The following is a 13,338-nucleotide window of genomic DNA, read 5'->3' on the forward strand; positions in this document are numbered from 1 at the left end:
ACGACAGTAGATGGCATCCACTCCCCGTCTTCGAGTTCCGCCTGCAGCCGCCAGAACGGATGGAATCCATCAGCAACACCGCATCCAAGGCAAGCAAGGCAGGACGCCCAGTTCTTCTCTCGTTTGATGAGATGCCAGAATGGTTCCGACATGAATCCAACCAGTGGATTCTCCATGGCTATCGGCCTATCTCAGGCTCAGCTCACGCTTCGTTCTGCAGTTGGTTGTATATCCACAACGAGACAGTCAACATCTATTCCCACCTCATCCCGGCTATTTTCTTCCTACTCGGCGAGTATTATATGCAGCAGTACCTTGCCAGCAGATATTCCGGGTTCACTGGCACTGATTTCATTGCTTTCTCCATCTTCATGTTGACAGCCGTCATCTGCCTGTCCTTGTCGGCGACATACCACACCTTGATGAACCACTCCAAACACATGGAACGTTTCTGCCTGCGACTGGACATGCTGGGTATAGTGGTCTTCATACTGGGCGACCTTATCCTGGGAATATACATGGTTTTCTGGTGTGAACCTTTGCCACGCAAAATCTACTGGTCTATGGTTAGTTAATGTCTTATGTGCACAATTTCAGTTTTTCCTTTTCTCAGACCTCGTGCTTGAGTCTAACACTCTTCTTTCCTTGGTTGATAGATTGGAGTTTTTGGGGCGTTGACCATCTTCATGACAATGCATTCCAAGTTTCAGGGCCGAAAGTATCGCCTCTTCCGAGCATTGCTGTTTGTGGTGACTGGCTTGTCCGGTGTTGCGCCCTTGATCCATGGACTCAATGTGTTCGGCACGTCGCAGATGATGAGAAAAAGCTTTTCCCTTCACTCTGGCAAAAGCAGGCTGCCTGCTATCTGGGACTTTGTTTTATGCAGTAAGTCTTTTAACTCAGCACATAAGAGAGAGATTGACCCTAATACATGGGGTTCTGAAGGCCAGGTTTCCCGAAAGTCAATATCCTGGCAAGTTCAACCTATGGGGCTCTCATTCCATATTTCACATCCTGGTGGTATGCACCGCATTGGTCTTGATGGGTATCTGGATGCCTTTGACTATGCGCAGACAAATCTTATGTGCTCGTCTATTTGAAAACTGTTCTCCGAGTGTAGGTTTCTTCAAGTATTGTCAAGGTCAGGTATTGTCAACGGATTCACACAACGTGACCAAGACTAGCACAAGGCAGCACAGCTACTACCTGCAGATTATCTCTGCTGCCTATGACTGAACATAAGTATAAGGAGCTGATTTTCATCGCTTTTTTAGATAGAAAATCAAGAGTCTTAAACTTATCAGATCAACAGGTCTTCATAGTGTGACAGTTATGAGTCCGATTTGCCATTGAACGCAGTTTTATCCCGTTGCACCGCATACCGTTGTGATCAGAAGGTTAATCAGACGGATACCCGTATCTTTGACGTTATACACCGACTTCCACTGCTGTTATCGCCAACAATGGACCCAACGGATTTGGAAGCCTCTTCCTGACCAGCCTCTAAGGAGCTGCATTCAATGTTAAATTTACTAATAGCTAGAACAAACAGATTATCTGATGGTACTACAGTATCGTGCGCAAAACCTCCAATTCAAAAGCCTTGTGTATCGACCAGCTCAAACCGTCTTCTAGCTTTCCCTCCCTATCAGATGGCCCGCAAACAGAAAAACAGAAGACACTATATCAGTGAGAAAACTAGTGGGAATAGCCAACTCATTGCTCTTTCTTGGCCGAGAAGAAGTTCATAAAGCTCCATTCCGGCCTTGAGTGAGATGGTGTTTCGACAGTGGCTGGACTATGCCTTGAAGGAGGAGTCTTGCTATCGGCAACTTGCTGCTGATTATCCCTGGCTGACTGGCGTTGGTCTGGGCTCGGGCTTGCTGGGTCTTTCTCGGCCGGCTCAACTGGGCTCCCTTCCCCCAGTGAAAAAATGTCCTCTACTGACTGAAACCGTTCATGTGGCTTTGGATCTTCCTTCTGACTGGGCTTTGGTCTAGCCATTATGGCTCGCTGTGAGCTTGGCCGTCTTCCGTCGAGAAATTTGCTGGCCTTTCTGCCAGGATGTTGTGTAACTGCCAATCCCTGGGGATGAAATGGCTCGAATTTGAGGCGTTGTTGTGATGACACAGTATCGACATGATTTTGTGGGCGGAAAGGGTCGAAGGGGCTTTCTAGGTTTTCATTGACAGCCTCATCGGCCTCGAGTGCCTCGAGAAACCTTTGCTTCTGCCTCAGGTATCGCTCCCGAATCAGTTGGTTGATGGTCGCTGGGCTCTGATGAAATAGCGTGTATAGTTTTGCCAATGGCTCATAACCGACTCGACCGTTGAGATACTTTATCTTCACACAGTATCTTTCTTCATTAATGTCTTTAGCCACAAGTTGGATCCCGTTAAGTGACGCCCGATTCGCGAGCCAGGTTTCCCTTCCTGGCGTCAGTCCGCCATGGTATCTCATTTGGGGGAGATGATATCTGTTGAAAGAATGCCGTTGGCTCGGCTCCAATAGTGCTGTTTTTATTCCCTGGTATTCATAAATGACGAACACCTGACACTCAGCTGCGGAAGGTTGGACCCACGCAACAACATTGCAATGGAGCTGTGGACGTCCACTATCAACTCTGAGGTCAATGGTGCGGATATCCTGAGAAGCTTCATGAGCTTTCTTGGAACTATTTGCCGAGAAGAAGTATCTCGGATCATCAGGCATTGTGAGACCGGTGGTCTCCTGAAAACGATCAACGGAGTAATTCCATTGTTCCGGGGCTCCAAGCTGTTCAAGAATGGCGTTATGATCCAGTATGTCCTTCTGGAGGCTGTGCCACGCTGCAATGCTCTCGACATCACGTTTTATTCTGTCTGAGTGACCTCTGATTTTAAGAATTAGGCCAGCAACTGCGTTAGTTATACCTGGATGCCCATCTGACTCCCAGGCGAAAAGTGCCTGCATCGCTTGCGGACTCTCCCGAGACCTCAACCCATAGATTTTTTCGATGGCCTTCGTGGGGTCCATGAACCCTTGTTCCGCGAAGGGTATTCCACTTGAGGGCTGCTCGTGATTAGAATATTCAATGACTTCTTCTTTGAGAGGACGTTTCCCCTTATCCTGTCGGAGTGTACCGGGGCTTTCTCCTGCATGTGCCTGGTCATCTTGCCGGGGCGTAGTAGGCGGCGAGCGATCTAAATTAGGATATTCAATGACTTCTTCTTTGAGAGGACGTTTCCCCTTATCCTGTCGGAGTGTACCGGGGCTTTCCCCTGCATGTGCCTGGTCATCTTGCCGGGGCGTACTAGGCGACGCGCGAACTGCGTTGGAAGATTCAGTGTTTCCTTCTCTGATAGAATGTTTCTCGGTAGGCGATGCTGGAACACTAGGGGATGCTTCCTGGGTTCCGGAGGTAGCAGCTGGGGTAACGGTTTGGGTTGAAGTCTCCCAAATTGGCTCCTCTTCTGGGGTTGCTGCTGTCTCGATTGGAGGGTGCTGCTGAAATCCAGTTCCATCTCTGTTGGTAACATACGAGGATGTGAAATTCTTCTTCCGAGGTGAGCGCCTTGGCGTTTCATGTGGCACTCCACCCGGCAACGAGGGGATCTTAATTTTTTCCATGCTTATGTTGGTTATTTCCATGAGGAGTGGGAGGGGTTTTATATCGCCCTAGCTATAATGCAGATATGCGGATATGCGGAAATGCGGAAATGCGGAAATGCAGAAATGCAGAAATGCAGAAATGCAGCTTTTGAGGCTACTATTCCCCTAGGGCTATCAGCCCCCCGGGCTTAGTTGCCCCGGTTACTCTTGCAGAATGCTTCCTTCCTCCGAGCTTCTTCTATCCATAGCCTTTCTATCTGTTCTGTGTCTCTGCCTTGTCAGGCCCTTCCTGGCCCTCCTCCTTCTTCTTCAATCTACTGGTTATACACTCATGCTAGTTGTATTGGAGTCTTGCCTGCCCACATTTGTCGCTGCTCTTCGGCCAATCACGGCATTCCAGGAGGATATGCCGGACGGTCGGCGTTCCGTAGCCGCATTGGCACTTGTCGGTGTCGGCTCTCTTGCTGTAATGGAGATACGCGCGGAGGCCGATCTTGCCTGTACGCATCTGGGTGATCACTGAGCTGATGGCTCTATGTGTTGCTTTGTGTGTGTCGAAGATCGCTTTTCCGGGTCAAGCCCCGAGTCGAAAGAGGGATCTGCCGTGTTTCCCGTTTTCCCAAGCTATCTGCCACTCTTGCTTCATTCTTTGTCGGACAGTGGGTTTCGTGGTCGTCATCAATGTTCGCAATGAGTTCAGTTCGGGGGATTGTTCGGCTGTTGACTCTGGGTTAGGATTGGCGGCTTGTTTGGCCAGCCTGTCCGCCTCTTCGTTCCCAGGCACGCCGACGTGGGCTGGGATCCATCGGAACTGCACTTCCCACCCAGATTCTCGAAGCCTATCGAGTGCTTGTATAGCCTCAACAAGGATATACTGGCCTGATGTGTGCTTGGGGTTCCGGATCGCTTGGATGGCGGCTTGGTTGTCGGTGAAGATGACGCATTTACTGAGGAAATATCCCCCGCCTGGGCATCTAGCATCATTTGCATCGCTAGTTCTACCTTTGTTTATTTATTTATTTATTTATTCATAGCCTGCCCGCATTCGGTGTCGTTCTTCCGCCCAGTTTTGGCACTCCAGGAGGATGTGCCGTACGGTCTGCGGCCCGTACCCGCATTCGCATTCATGGGTAGGGGTGCAGGTACGCACGGAGGCCAATCTTGCTGGTGCGTAGCTGTGTGATCGCGGAGCTAATCGCTCTGCGTGTTCCTACTTTTTCAGTTTACTATTCCCCAGGCTTCTCCACCACTTACCCGCCTAGGGCTTTTATTATACTAGTATTCACTCTTGTTTACTTGGGAACTTTTCTGGAGTTTCGGAGACTGCTTAAATCAAACCATGAAATTTCTTTCTCAAGATATATAGTCTATTTATTGAAAAAATAGCTCTACCTGCCCCCTAAAAATATAGAACCGATATCCTTAAGAAAGTCAACTAATCCGCGTGCGCTTTCTCATTGTTTTTGGCAACTTATTTGATTTCCGCTTGAGACAAATTTTATAGGGGCACTGGTCACATGCGCTGCACTTGAGAGTACTAGGAGCGCCGTGAGTGCCAAAGTGAGCATCAAGACCTTGTTGCTGGACAAACCACTTCATGTTCTGAGGAAACCCACTCAGATTATGGTACGTATTTTTGGCCGTTCGTAGCGATAAGCTGATTGTTTCACTTGGATGTCGAACACAAAAACTGACGCTTTTACGATAACGGTGGCAGGCCTTGCAGATATCACTGTCCAAACCACACTTAGTCAACACCTCACGGGCTGTGACAAACTCGATATCCAAGAGATTTAGCTTGCTAAGAGCCTTGGTAAATGCACGACAGTCTGTTCGACACCTGATGGAGCCATAGCAGCGATACTGTCCTTCCTCGAACTGCGGGCGCACATCAAGCACAAAAAAGAGGCTAGAGGCCAGTAACTTGGTTGTTATCTCAACAAGCTCTTGCTTGGAATGAGGCCGAAGATGAACAGAGCGGCGAAGAAAGGATAAGCTACGCCAGTCATCCAGCCTAGGCAGTTCAGGAACAGGAGGGTCGACCCAAAAGATGTTTGACTCAGTCTTCCTTGGAGCTTTGGCTCCATCTAGATAACCCATGAAGGATCTCCAGAGCTGTGTAATGGAGTTCCCTTGCGGGCCATATTGTTGGTTCTTCTTGTGTGGCATACCTGTTCCGAGGACAAGAATCATGTCGGCGCCAACATTGTCTGGCCATATTTCTGTTGCTTCCTGGAGCGCTACATCAGATGGGTTTGGAACCCAGAGTCCTCCATCAGTGAAGGTTCCTCCGGCAGTAAGTAGTGGCTTGAAATAACTAGTCAACTATTAGTCTAACACCTTAACAAAAGGGCAGTCATCGTACACTGGAGCTGCAGATGTCGCGCGTCCCCTTTATCAATGTAGAGTCAGCGGAAGTCGATCACATACAAGACAGATGAAAACTCACGCTTCCCATAGAAATGGCTCATCATCAGTGTGTTTTGCTCGGACCAATGTGTAGCCTGCATCAAACTCGGATTAGAAAGCCAAGTAGTAAACCATCATGGATTCAGATGCACCTTGGCCTCTTGTGTAGAAGGAGGAGCCGTTGTAGTTCGCCATTAATGCCGGGATGTTTCCGTTCTTCATTGTCGATACAGCAACCCTAGTGCTTGAAACAGTATCATGTATGTGTCCAAACAGCCGCCAAACTTCGCCGAATACTTGTCGCAAGCAATCCTCTAAGACTTTCTCATCGTACATGGCATCGAATAAAAGCCATCGCATGATAGACCTTGCGTGGTGCCAGAGAGAACCATTGGACCGGCGAAAACATTGCTTGAGGAGATCTTCAAATGCTGTGGAGCAGTGCTTAATACTCCATTTTAACACAAATATCCCCAGAATAATCAGCCCTCCTATATCAAAATTAGCGAGAGGTCGTCAACTGTAGATGATAGTCAGAGAAGTATACCGGAGCTAGTCCCAACCGCCAAGTCAAACATCTCGTTCAAAAGACAGTCACCAAGAAGGGCCTGTAGTGACTCCAATGTCTCTAATGGTACAACGCCTCGGCAGCCTCCCCCGGCAATCGCAATTATTCTTACTCCGGCCGTCTTTGGTTTAAGGTCGATCAGATTCGGACCCAAGCCACCACAGAGCGTGCAAGTTCTAATATCAAAACGGTCTTCGCGACCAACAACCGGATGGCCGAAGGTCCGAACGCAAACATCACAGGTTGAGTGTCCACATCGGAGTACACGCTCCGGTGCTCGAAGGAGACAGACCAAGCAGGTCTGGTTTGATGTGAAGAACTTCAGGTTTTCCTTGAGGGAGCCTAGGTTATCAGCGTGAATTTGTGCGGCAGATCGCTTCCCGGTCTTTAGTTCGAAAAAGAACTTTTTCAGGCGGTATTGAATATCGTCACACTGGAAGCCTGTGTGATCTGTGCTATTAGATGACTGAACGAATGCTTTCGTGCATCTCGGCCGATAAAATGAATCGAAAATAACTTGGGGATCAAAGTCTATATCACAGGTTAGAGTGAACTGAGTTCTTGGGAAGTTATCCGGAATCATCTTACAATGCATCTTCTCTGGATATGCATCCATGAGTATACTCGAGGCAACAACAGAAGATATGGCATCATAAGGTAGTCTGTTATCCATCGCGAGCTTCAAAAAAATGGAAAGATGGTCCACTTTGTCCTGTTGAGTTTCGAGCTGTTTCCGAGCTGCTAACGCAAAATCAAATGGATCAATGGTACTGTTAGAAGTATGCGTTATTGCATCTTGAAATAATTCAGTCAGGTGCAGCGCTGAAAACAAACAGTGGTATTGCTGGCGTGTGATATGTGCCAATGCAGCCCGGCAAAGAATCTCCTCTTTCAGCTGATGAACTGAGGATCGTTGGTTGATGTTGAAATGAACCACATCCAGGGAGGAGAAGGATGCATCGATACATGCGCCGCCTGGGAGGATGTCCGCTGTTGGCCCACTTGTCTCAGAGGTAATAATCATAACCATCGGACGGACGGCAGGTGGCAGGGTCGATGCACTGCCAATCTCAGCCCAAGATTCCACCCGGGTGATTGCCGCACCTAGGCTGGGGAAATCATCGGCAAATATGCAGATCACATCACAGAAAAGAAAAAGCAGCCTTGCATGTATAATGTCAGATAAATCGTGATTGGTTGCAGACCATGAGCAAGGATGTAATTTGCTCTCATGGCAGAAGTTCCGATTAGTTGTGCAGCTCGCGGCAGAGAAAGGGTTACTCTCCGCAAACATAAGAGGACTATTCTCGCTAGCAGTAGGGTCATCCAACTGCAGCACAATTTCCTTTGAGGAGCCTTTTTGTTCCCGGTGTCGCTGGGGGAATAGCTGTTGAATAGCGGCATCTTTTGCACCTCTACCCAGGAAATGTATCAGCCGTAGGTGCTGCTGTGATGCCCGAGGCAGTTCCTCCACCAGGCGACACATGCGGCCCGTATCCTCTAAAACAGGGTGGTCGCCTCGAACCATATGAATCCATTCTTGGTGCTTGCAAGAAGACATAATGGTGGCAGAGACCCTTCCTTGACGATTCGCTTCAGCTCTGTCTATACACGATTGAGATAGGCGTGCGTCGACACTCGCAGCCATGGACAAACATATATATATGTATGTATGTGTATATAAGGCGTTCCTGCATTTCTGCAGATCTGTCGATCGTTAGACGCCGAAAATATCAAGTGATTTCAATAAGGGAAAGATAATATCTCTCTTTGACAAGGCATCTGGGTCAATGGTCTCCTGCATATTATGGATCACATAGATGTTGATACACGGGATTTCCTGGATAGAGCGGAGCACTATTTGGGAAAAGCAAAAATTAGGATTGACTGCCTTGAGTTTGAAGGGAACACGTCTCGTGCGCGAACAATCAATACTCGCCACATTTCCCATCTTGCCAATGTTTTCAAGAGCGGATGCTATCGGCTCCGCCCTGAGAATTATGTACCTGCTCTGGTAAATAGAGCTGTGTTGGCCCGTAGCCTTGAACTCTCTAGTCTGCGGCAGAGGGACCTTCTGCGCGACGGGGAGCCATGTGAGCTTATACTTCCGGATGGCGCAACTCTGACGGCGCTGCATGGTCAGCATCGGCTGCTAGCGGCCAAGGAAGTCCTCTGGCCAACAGATCAATGGTGGGTAGTGGAGCTTTACAGCAGTGGTAAGCCGTCATACTCAGCTTCACGCAAGATTGACACTAAAAGGAAGATGTCCCTGAAACCAGGCCTGCCTTCTTCAACCAAAGCTGCAATCTGTGAAGCATATTCCCATGAGCTACGTTTTTGCCACGGTGATATCTACCGCCAGCTTCGTTATCACGAAATGAACGGAGAGATAGAAGAGGCGGCACGATGGAAGTGCAGATTCTCCAAAAGCATCCGAGACGATATTGACAATTTCCAGCGGAAGCATGGCCGGATGGCCAGAGAGTTTGATAGGCTTTTGCCTTTCGTTGGTCTTTGGCCTGGTATTGAGCTTGGGGCATTCCACCGGTGGTTGCACTCAAAATGTGACGAGGTAAGTCACGAGGGGAATGATAAGCCGTGAATGCCCTGACCAAAGGACACAGGCGTATGTTCACTATCTTCAACGTATGTTTGACAGTTGGTCGTCAATCTTCGGAGACCAAGAAGAGCTCTTCCCCCTGTTAGATCATAATACTGTCTTTCACCTTGAGACCCTCGCCCCAAGACATGCCACCCGGGATGCTGGAAAGATTCGAGAACTGATGCAGGGAGGACGGATTTTCTCGATGGTTCGCCATGATGAAGACCGCCGGGTCATTCTTGAACAGCTTCTTGCAACCGATGGGCGTATCTTGTCCTTTAAAACATTCCTGCAAGATACACTCTACCTCGAGCCCTGCGCGAAAGCATTACGACGTCTCCTTCCGTCCAAACCACCCGGCTCGTTGCGGGAGGCATTCTTCGGATCCTACACCGGAGTGAACCAGGTACCGGGGGAGATTCGTGTTCAAACGAGGGAGTCTGGGATGGTAGTATATCACGGAACACAGGCCACCAGCAGAATGCTTGGATATGCACAGCTGGTGCTCGCTGTTATGCGTGATTTTCCTCTCATGACTCATGTTGCCCCCCGTCAAGCTTCTGGGAAAGGAAAGCCCATCATTGAAGGGTGCAGCGAGGAATACTGGTATCAGCTGGCTACGCTAGCCTTTGAACTTGGTTTTGATACCACTGAGATTAGAAACCTGCGATCCGGCAATCCATTGGAGAACCTTGCCCGTGCGTTCATAAGACGCTCACGCCCACCGGAGTTATATGAAATCAATCAGCACCTGCTCGATAACCTAGCAAGCCACTTCGCCGAGCAATTCCCAGTGATCGCGCAACCGCGGTATCGCGCCGGGCCTCCTGTGTTCACAACAGACTCGGAAGCTATCGAAAAAACTGCCCGCTGGAACCGTCCATTGGATACACATTACCTGAAAGACAGGGAGTATATGTACCTTGATGTGATGTATAACTATCATCCCATCACGGCCTCATGCCTCACATCTTTGGCTTTCCAGAGGGATATCTTCGTGTCATTCTTTGGCGCTTTGCCGCTATATCCGGTGGGCGGCGGGGTCGAAGGACAAGATCCTCCACCGCCATCAGTGCCTCCGTCGCCCCAGCTGCAAGATTATAGCCCGGTAAGAGTCGATAGCAACCCAGGAAGCTCCATTTACAGCGACCGAGAAACAGAGCCCCATCTATTTCAACCGCTTGATGGTGACATGTCACCGTCGAGTATAGCAAGGATGCTAGTCGAGAATGGTTCTCTGGCCCTCTATGACTGGAAGGAACATCAGATTGCAAGGTTCACAGATGGTGATCGGGAAAGATTTTATCGTACCGTAAGCTTGCTTGCAGATAAAGGTTATTGTTTCCTCAGACTAAACAATGAGGGTAGAGTGGCTGTCTATCTCTTACGGGACCTCTGGGACACATCGCAGGGTGAGAAAGCCATTTTAGCTGGACCTAAGGAGGATCTTGCCAACTTTGTGGGAAGGGCGGCCGAGATTTTGAACAATTTCACTAAATATGTCTTGAGGGAGAGTAGTTGAAATAATCAGAATACATTAGAACTCGGCTCCGGGCGGCCAGCCGACCCGGAAGCCAAATTATTAGTTAACTAGCGTTGGATGAAGCGTTTAGAACACAGGAGGCCAGAAATCACTCGCTTTTCCCACCCTTTCACTTGCGGCAGCATTCAACCTTGTTGCTGATTTTCGTCTTCTTTCTGCATTGCCTCCGTCTGGTATTGCCACGAAATCATCATAATTTTCGGTAATCAGTGGCAGTCGAGCCGTCTGATTGAGTCAGCAGAGTTTTTTTGGTGTAATTCAGCGGCCACCTACAAGGTCTTTACTCGGAAAATTTTTATCATTTTTGAAGCAATAAACCTTTCCGTCACAATCAGAGACGATGACCAATCCTTTGAGCTGAAAATCCCGGCAGAGCGAGCGAAATTTTCGAAATACTGTTCTTCTTCGCTTCGTTTCGGATTCAACTGTGCCTTGTTTGTCTCGAGCGGGCGCCATGGTCCTTTGCTTTTCTTTTCTTCTTTTCCGGATTCGAGGCAATCAGTTATTTTCTGGGAAGAGAAGGATCAAATCTGCTTTGAAACAATGAGTCTGTGGTGGGAGAGGACTTTATAAATCGCTTTCTGGTGCTAATTATAGAGTGACCTAGCCGCCGAATGTCGATAACGCTTCTCCCCTGTCCAATCCATATATAAGTAGTATCCATATTTAGTATCAATATGGATTGGACAGGGGAGAAGCGTTACCAGAAAGTTTCCTTTTTGATTTGGCCGAAAACAATATATAATAAGTGTCCGTTCTATATGCATTCAGCCAAAAGTGGTGGCCACAATGGATTTTATACTCCTCTATATCTTGATTCTAGGTGGCTGCGTGTTTGGGCTTCTTGTTCTTCGACTTATCACTCTCCCTAGAGGGTGTCTGGCATATGTGTGTCTCAAGCTTTTTGTATATCCCAATGCCGTTCGTCGATCCCGCATCTCGCCTCCCATCACACGATATGGGCTCTTTTTGCAGGTTTCCTACTGGTCTGTCTCCCTCGCATGCAACTTTGTTAGGGTCAAATCAATTGCGGAGATAGGTTCCCGAGCCGGCCATCTTTCGATGGTGAATATGGTCCCTCTACTCTTCACCGGACGATCGAGTTTTGCTGCAGATTTTCTGGGGCTCTCGCTTCGCCTATATCAACAGATGCACAGCAGTATTGGCCTGTTGGCTTCTCTCCAGGCACTCGCCCATGTGTTAGTGGTTTTGCATCAGCGAAACTTTAGGCTCGAAGATTCAATTCAATTTTATGGTTTTGTGGTATATCCCCTTGTTGGTTTAGAGTATTCCCTGGCTAATATTTCCTCTAGAGCATCTTGTTTCTAGGTTGCACTGTCCTGGTGAGCATACTCCGTGCGTGGATCTTTGAAGTATATATCAAAGCGCACTACCTCTCTGCTTTGGCAACAGCGGCTATGCTTTTCTATCATCTTTGGCTCCAGAGGTTATTCTCAAGGTTCTTAATGCTTATCGGTCTATCGGTTCTGCTGGCTAGCACAATTTTTCGCTTCTGTTTTTATTTGAGGCGAGCTGATGCTCAAGTAACCATGAAAGGCTCCATCTCAAGGATTATCATCCATCCTAAGAAGCCATTTCGGTTGCGGGCAGGGCAGTATGTCTACATCTGGATGCATTGCGGAAGCAACTGGTCCTTTCATCCCTTCATGATGGCTTGGCAGGAGGCAGGGAGTGATGGTAAGGCCACCCAGATTACGCTGCTGGCCCGAAGGAGGGCGGGGTTCACATTGAAATTGCATGAACACATGCACAGCAATACGGTGCGGACGTGGATTGAAGGGCCCTACGGCAGGCCACCGAGGATACAAGGCTATGACCGTGTACTGATGATTTGCACCGGCGTTGGGATTGTCGCCCATATTCCATATATCAAGGAGTTCTTAGATTGCTATAAACGATGGAAGGTCCCCGGCCGCAAGATTTTTTTGGCCTGGGAGGTGCATGAAAGGGGTAGGAACAGTTCAATCTTGGCAAAGAATCCGCTAATATAAACCTTGACAGCTCAATTGGACTGGGTACGTGACTTGATGGATGAGCTGTTGAAACAAGATCAAGATGGCTATGTAAGTTCCTTGTCTTCTACTCCAACAGTAAAACCTATCTCACCTCTGTTAGATTCTACGAATTGCCCTTTATCTGGTCTACTCGCAGAGGAAAAAGAGGAAACCGCGGGGGGAACATGACCGTATCTGGGAGTTACCGGGCTTCATAAATACTGAAAGAGTAGTGACTCGCCAGTTTTTGCAGTCTAAGGACCGGCTGCTTGTTACCGGTATTTCTCTTTACCGTTTAGGCTGGCGAAGACTAACAGGTCTAGTCTCGGCTAATGATCGTATCCGTGATGGTGTAAGAGAGTTGATTAAGAGCAAGATGCAGACAGATATTAGGATGATTGACCTTGATTTCCAGCCGTGGGAGGAAAGCAAGCTCGAACAATCCACACCTCTCAGCACCGCCGTGTAACCACATGGTTTGAAGATTGCGGAGGGGCGTGTGAGCACGGCCCACAGTACCTTAGAAAACCAGGATTATTGTCGCAACATGAAGGAAATCAAACATATGCAGTAGAAAAGTTTCCATGTTACCATACTACACCCTATGGGT

The 13,338-nt window shown here is 48.4% G+C and overlaps 6 protein-coding genes across 6 annotated transcripts; 3 read left to right on the top strand and 3 right to left on the bottom strand.

Annotated features, from left to right (window-relative positions):
* Nucleotides 1-59: 59 nt before the first annotated feature.
* On the top strand, nt 60-1,100 carry D8B26_005393 (uncharacterized protein; the record flags this gene model as incomplete). Its single annotated transcript, XM_066124839.1, has 3 exons — nt 60-566; nt 657-885; nt 946-1,100. The coding sequence occupies 3 exons, from the start codon at nt 60-62 to the stop codon at nt 1,098-1,100; spliced, it is 891 nt and encodes a 296-aa protein (XP_065980920.1).
* Nucleotides 1,101-1,716: 616 nt separating this feature from the next.
* D8B26_005394 (uncharacterized protein) lies at nt 1,717-3,609 on the bottom strand (the record flags this gene model as incomplete). Its single annotated transcript, XM_066124840.1, has 1 exon — nt 1,717-3,609. The coding sequence occupies one exon, from the start codon at nt 3,607-3,609 to the stop codon at nt 1,717-1,719; it is 1,893 nt and encodes a 630-aa protein (XP_065980921.1).
* A 1,413-nt stretch (nt 3,610-5,022) lies between these two features.
* Nucleotides 5,023-8,129, bottom strand: D8B26_005395 (uncharacterized protein; the record flags this gene model as incomplete). The annotated part of the gene is made up of 5 exons (XM_066124841.1): nt 5,023-5,908; nt 5,957-5,983; nt 6,041-6,095; nt 6,153-6,491; nt 6,548-8,129. 5 exons carry the CDS (start codon nt 8,127-8,129, stop codon nt 5,023-5,025), a joined length of 2,889 nt encoding a protein of 962 aa, XP_065980922.1.
* A 246-nt stretch (nt 8,130-8,375) lies between these two features.
* Nucleotides 8,376-10,692, top strand: D8B26_005396 (uncharacterized protein; the record flags this gene model as incomplete). The annotated part of the gene is made up of 2 exons (XM_066124842.1): nt 8,376-9,140; nt 9,193-10,692. The coding sequence occupies 2 exons, from the start codon at nt 8,376-8,378 to the stop codon at nt 10,690-10,692; spliced, it is 2,265 nt and encodes a 754-aa protein (XP_065980923.1).
* Nucleotides 10,693-10,779: 87 nt separating this feature from the next.
* Nucleotides 10,780-11,169, bottom strand: D8B26_005397 (uncharacterized protein; the record flags this gene model as incomplete). The annotated part of the gene is made up of 2 exons (XM_066124843.1): nt 10,780-10,938; nt 10,987-11,169. The coding sequence occupies 2 exons, from the start codon at nt 11,167-11,169 to the stop codon at nt 10,780-10,782; spliced, it is 342 nt and encodes a 113-aa protein (XP_065980924.1).
* Nucleotides 11,170-12,380: 1,211 nt separating this feature from the next.
* D8B26_005398 (uncharacterized protein) lies at nt 12,381-13,197 on the top strand (the record flags this gene model as incomplete). Its single annotated transcript, XM_066124844.1, has 4 exons — nt 12,381-12,684; nt 12,736-12,797; nt 12,850-13,006; nt 13,052-13,197. 4 exons carry the CDS (start codon nt 12,381-12,383, stop codon nt 13,195-13,197), a joined length of 669 nt encoding a protein of 222 aa, XP_065980925.1.
* Nucleotides 13,198-13,338: the final 141 nt, after the last annotated feature.

Source organism: Coccidioides posadasii, chromosome 3 (assembly GCF_018416015.2).
Source record: "Coccidioides posadasii str. Silveira chromosome 3, complete sequence".
Lineage (NCBI taxonomy): Eukaryota > Fungi > Ascomycota > Eurotiomycetes > Onygenales > Onygenaceae > Coccidioides > Coccidioides posadasii.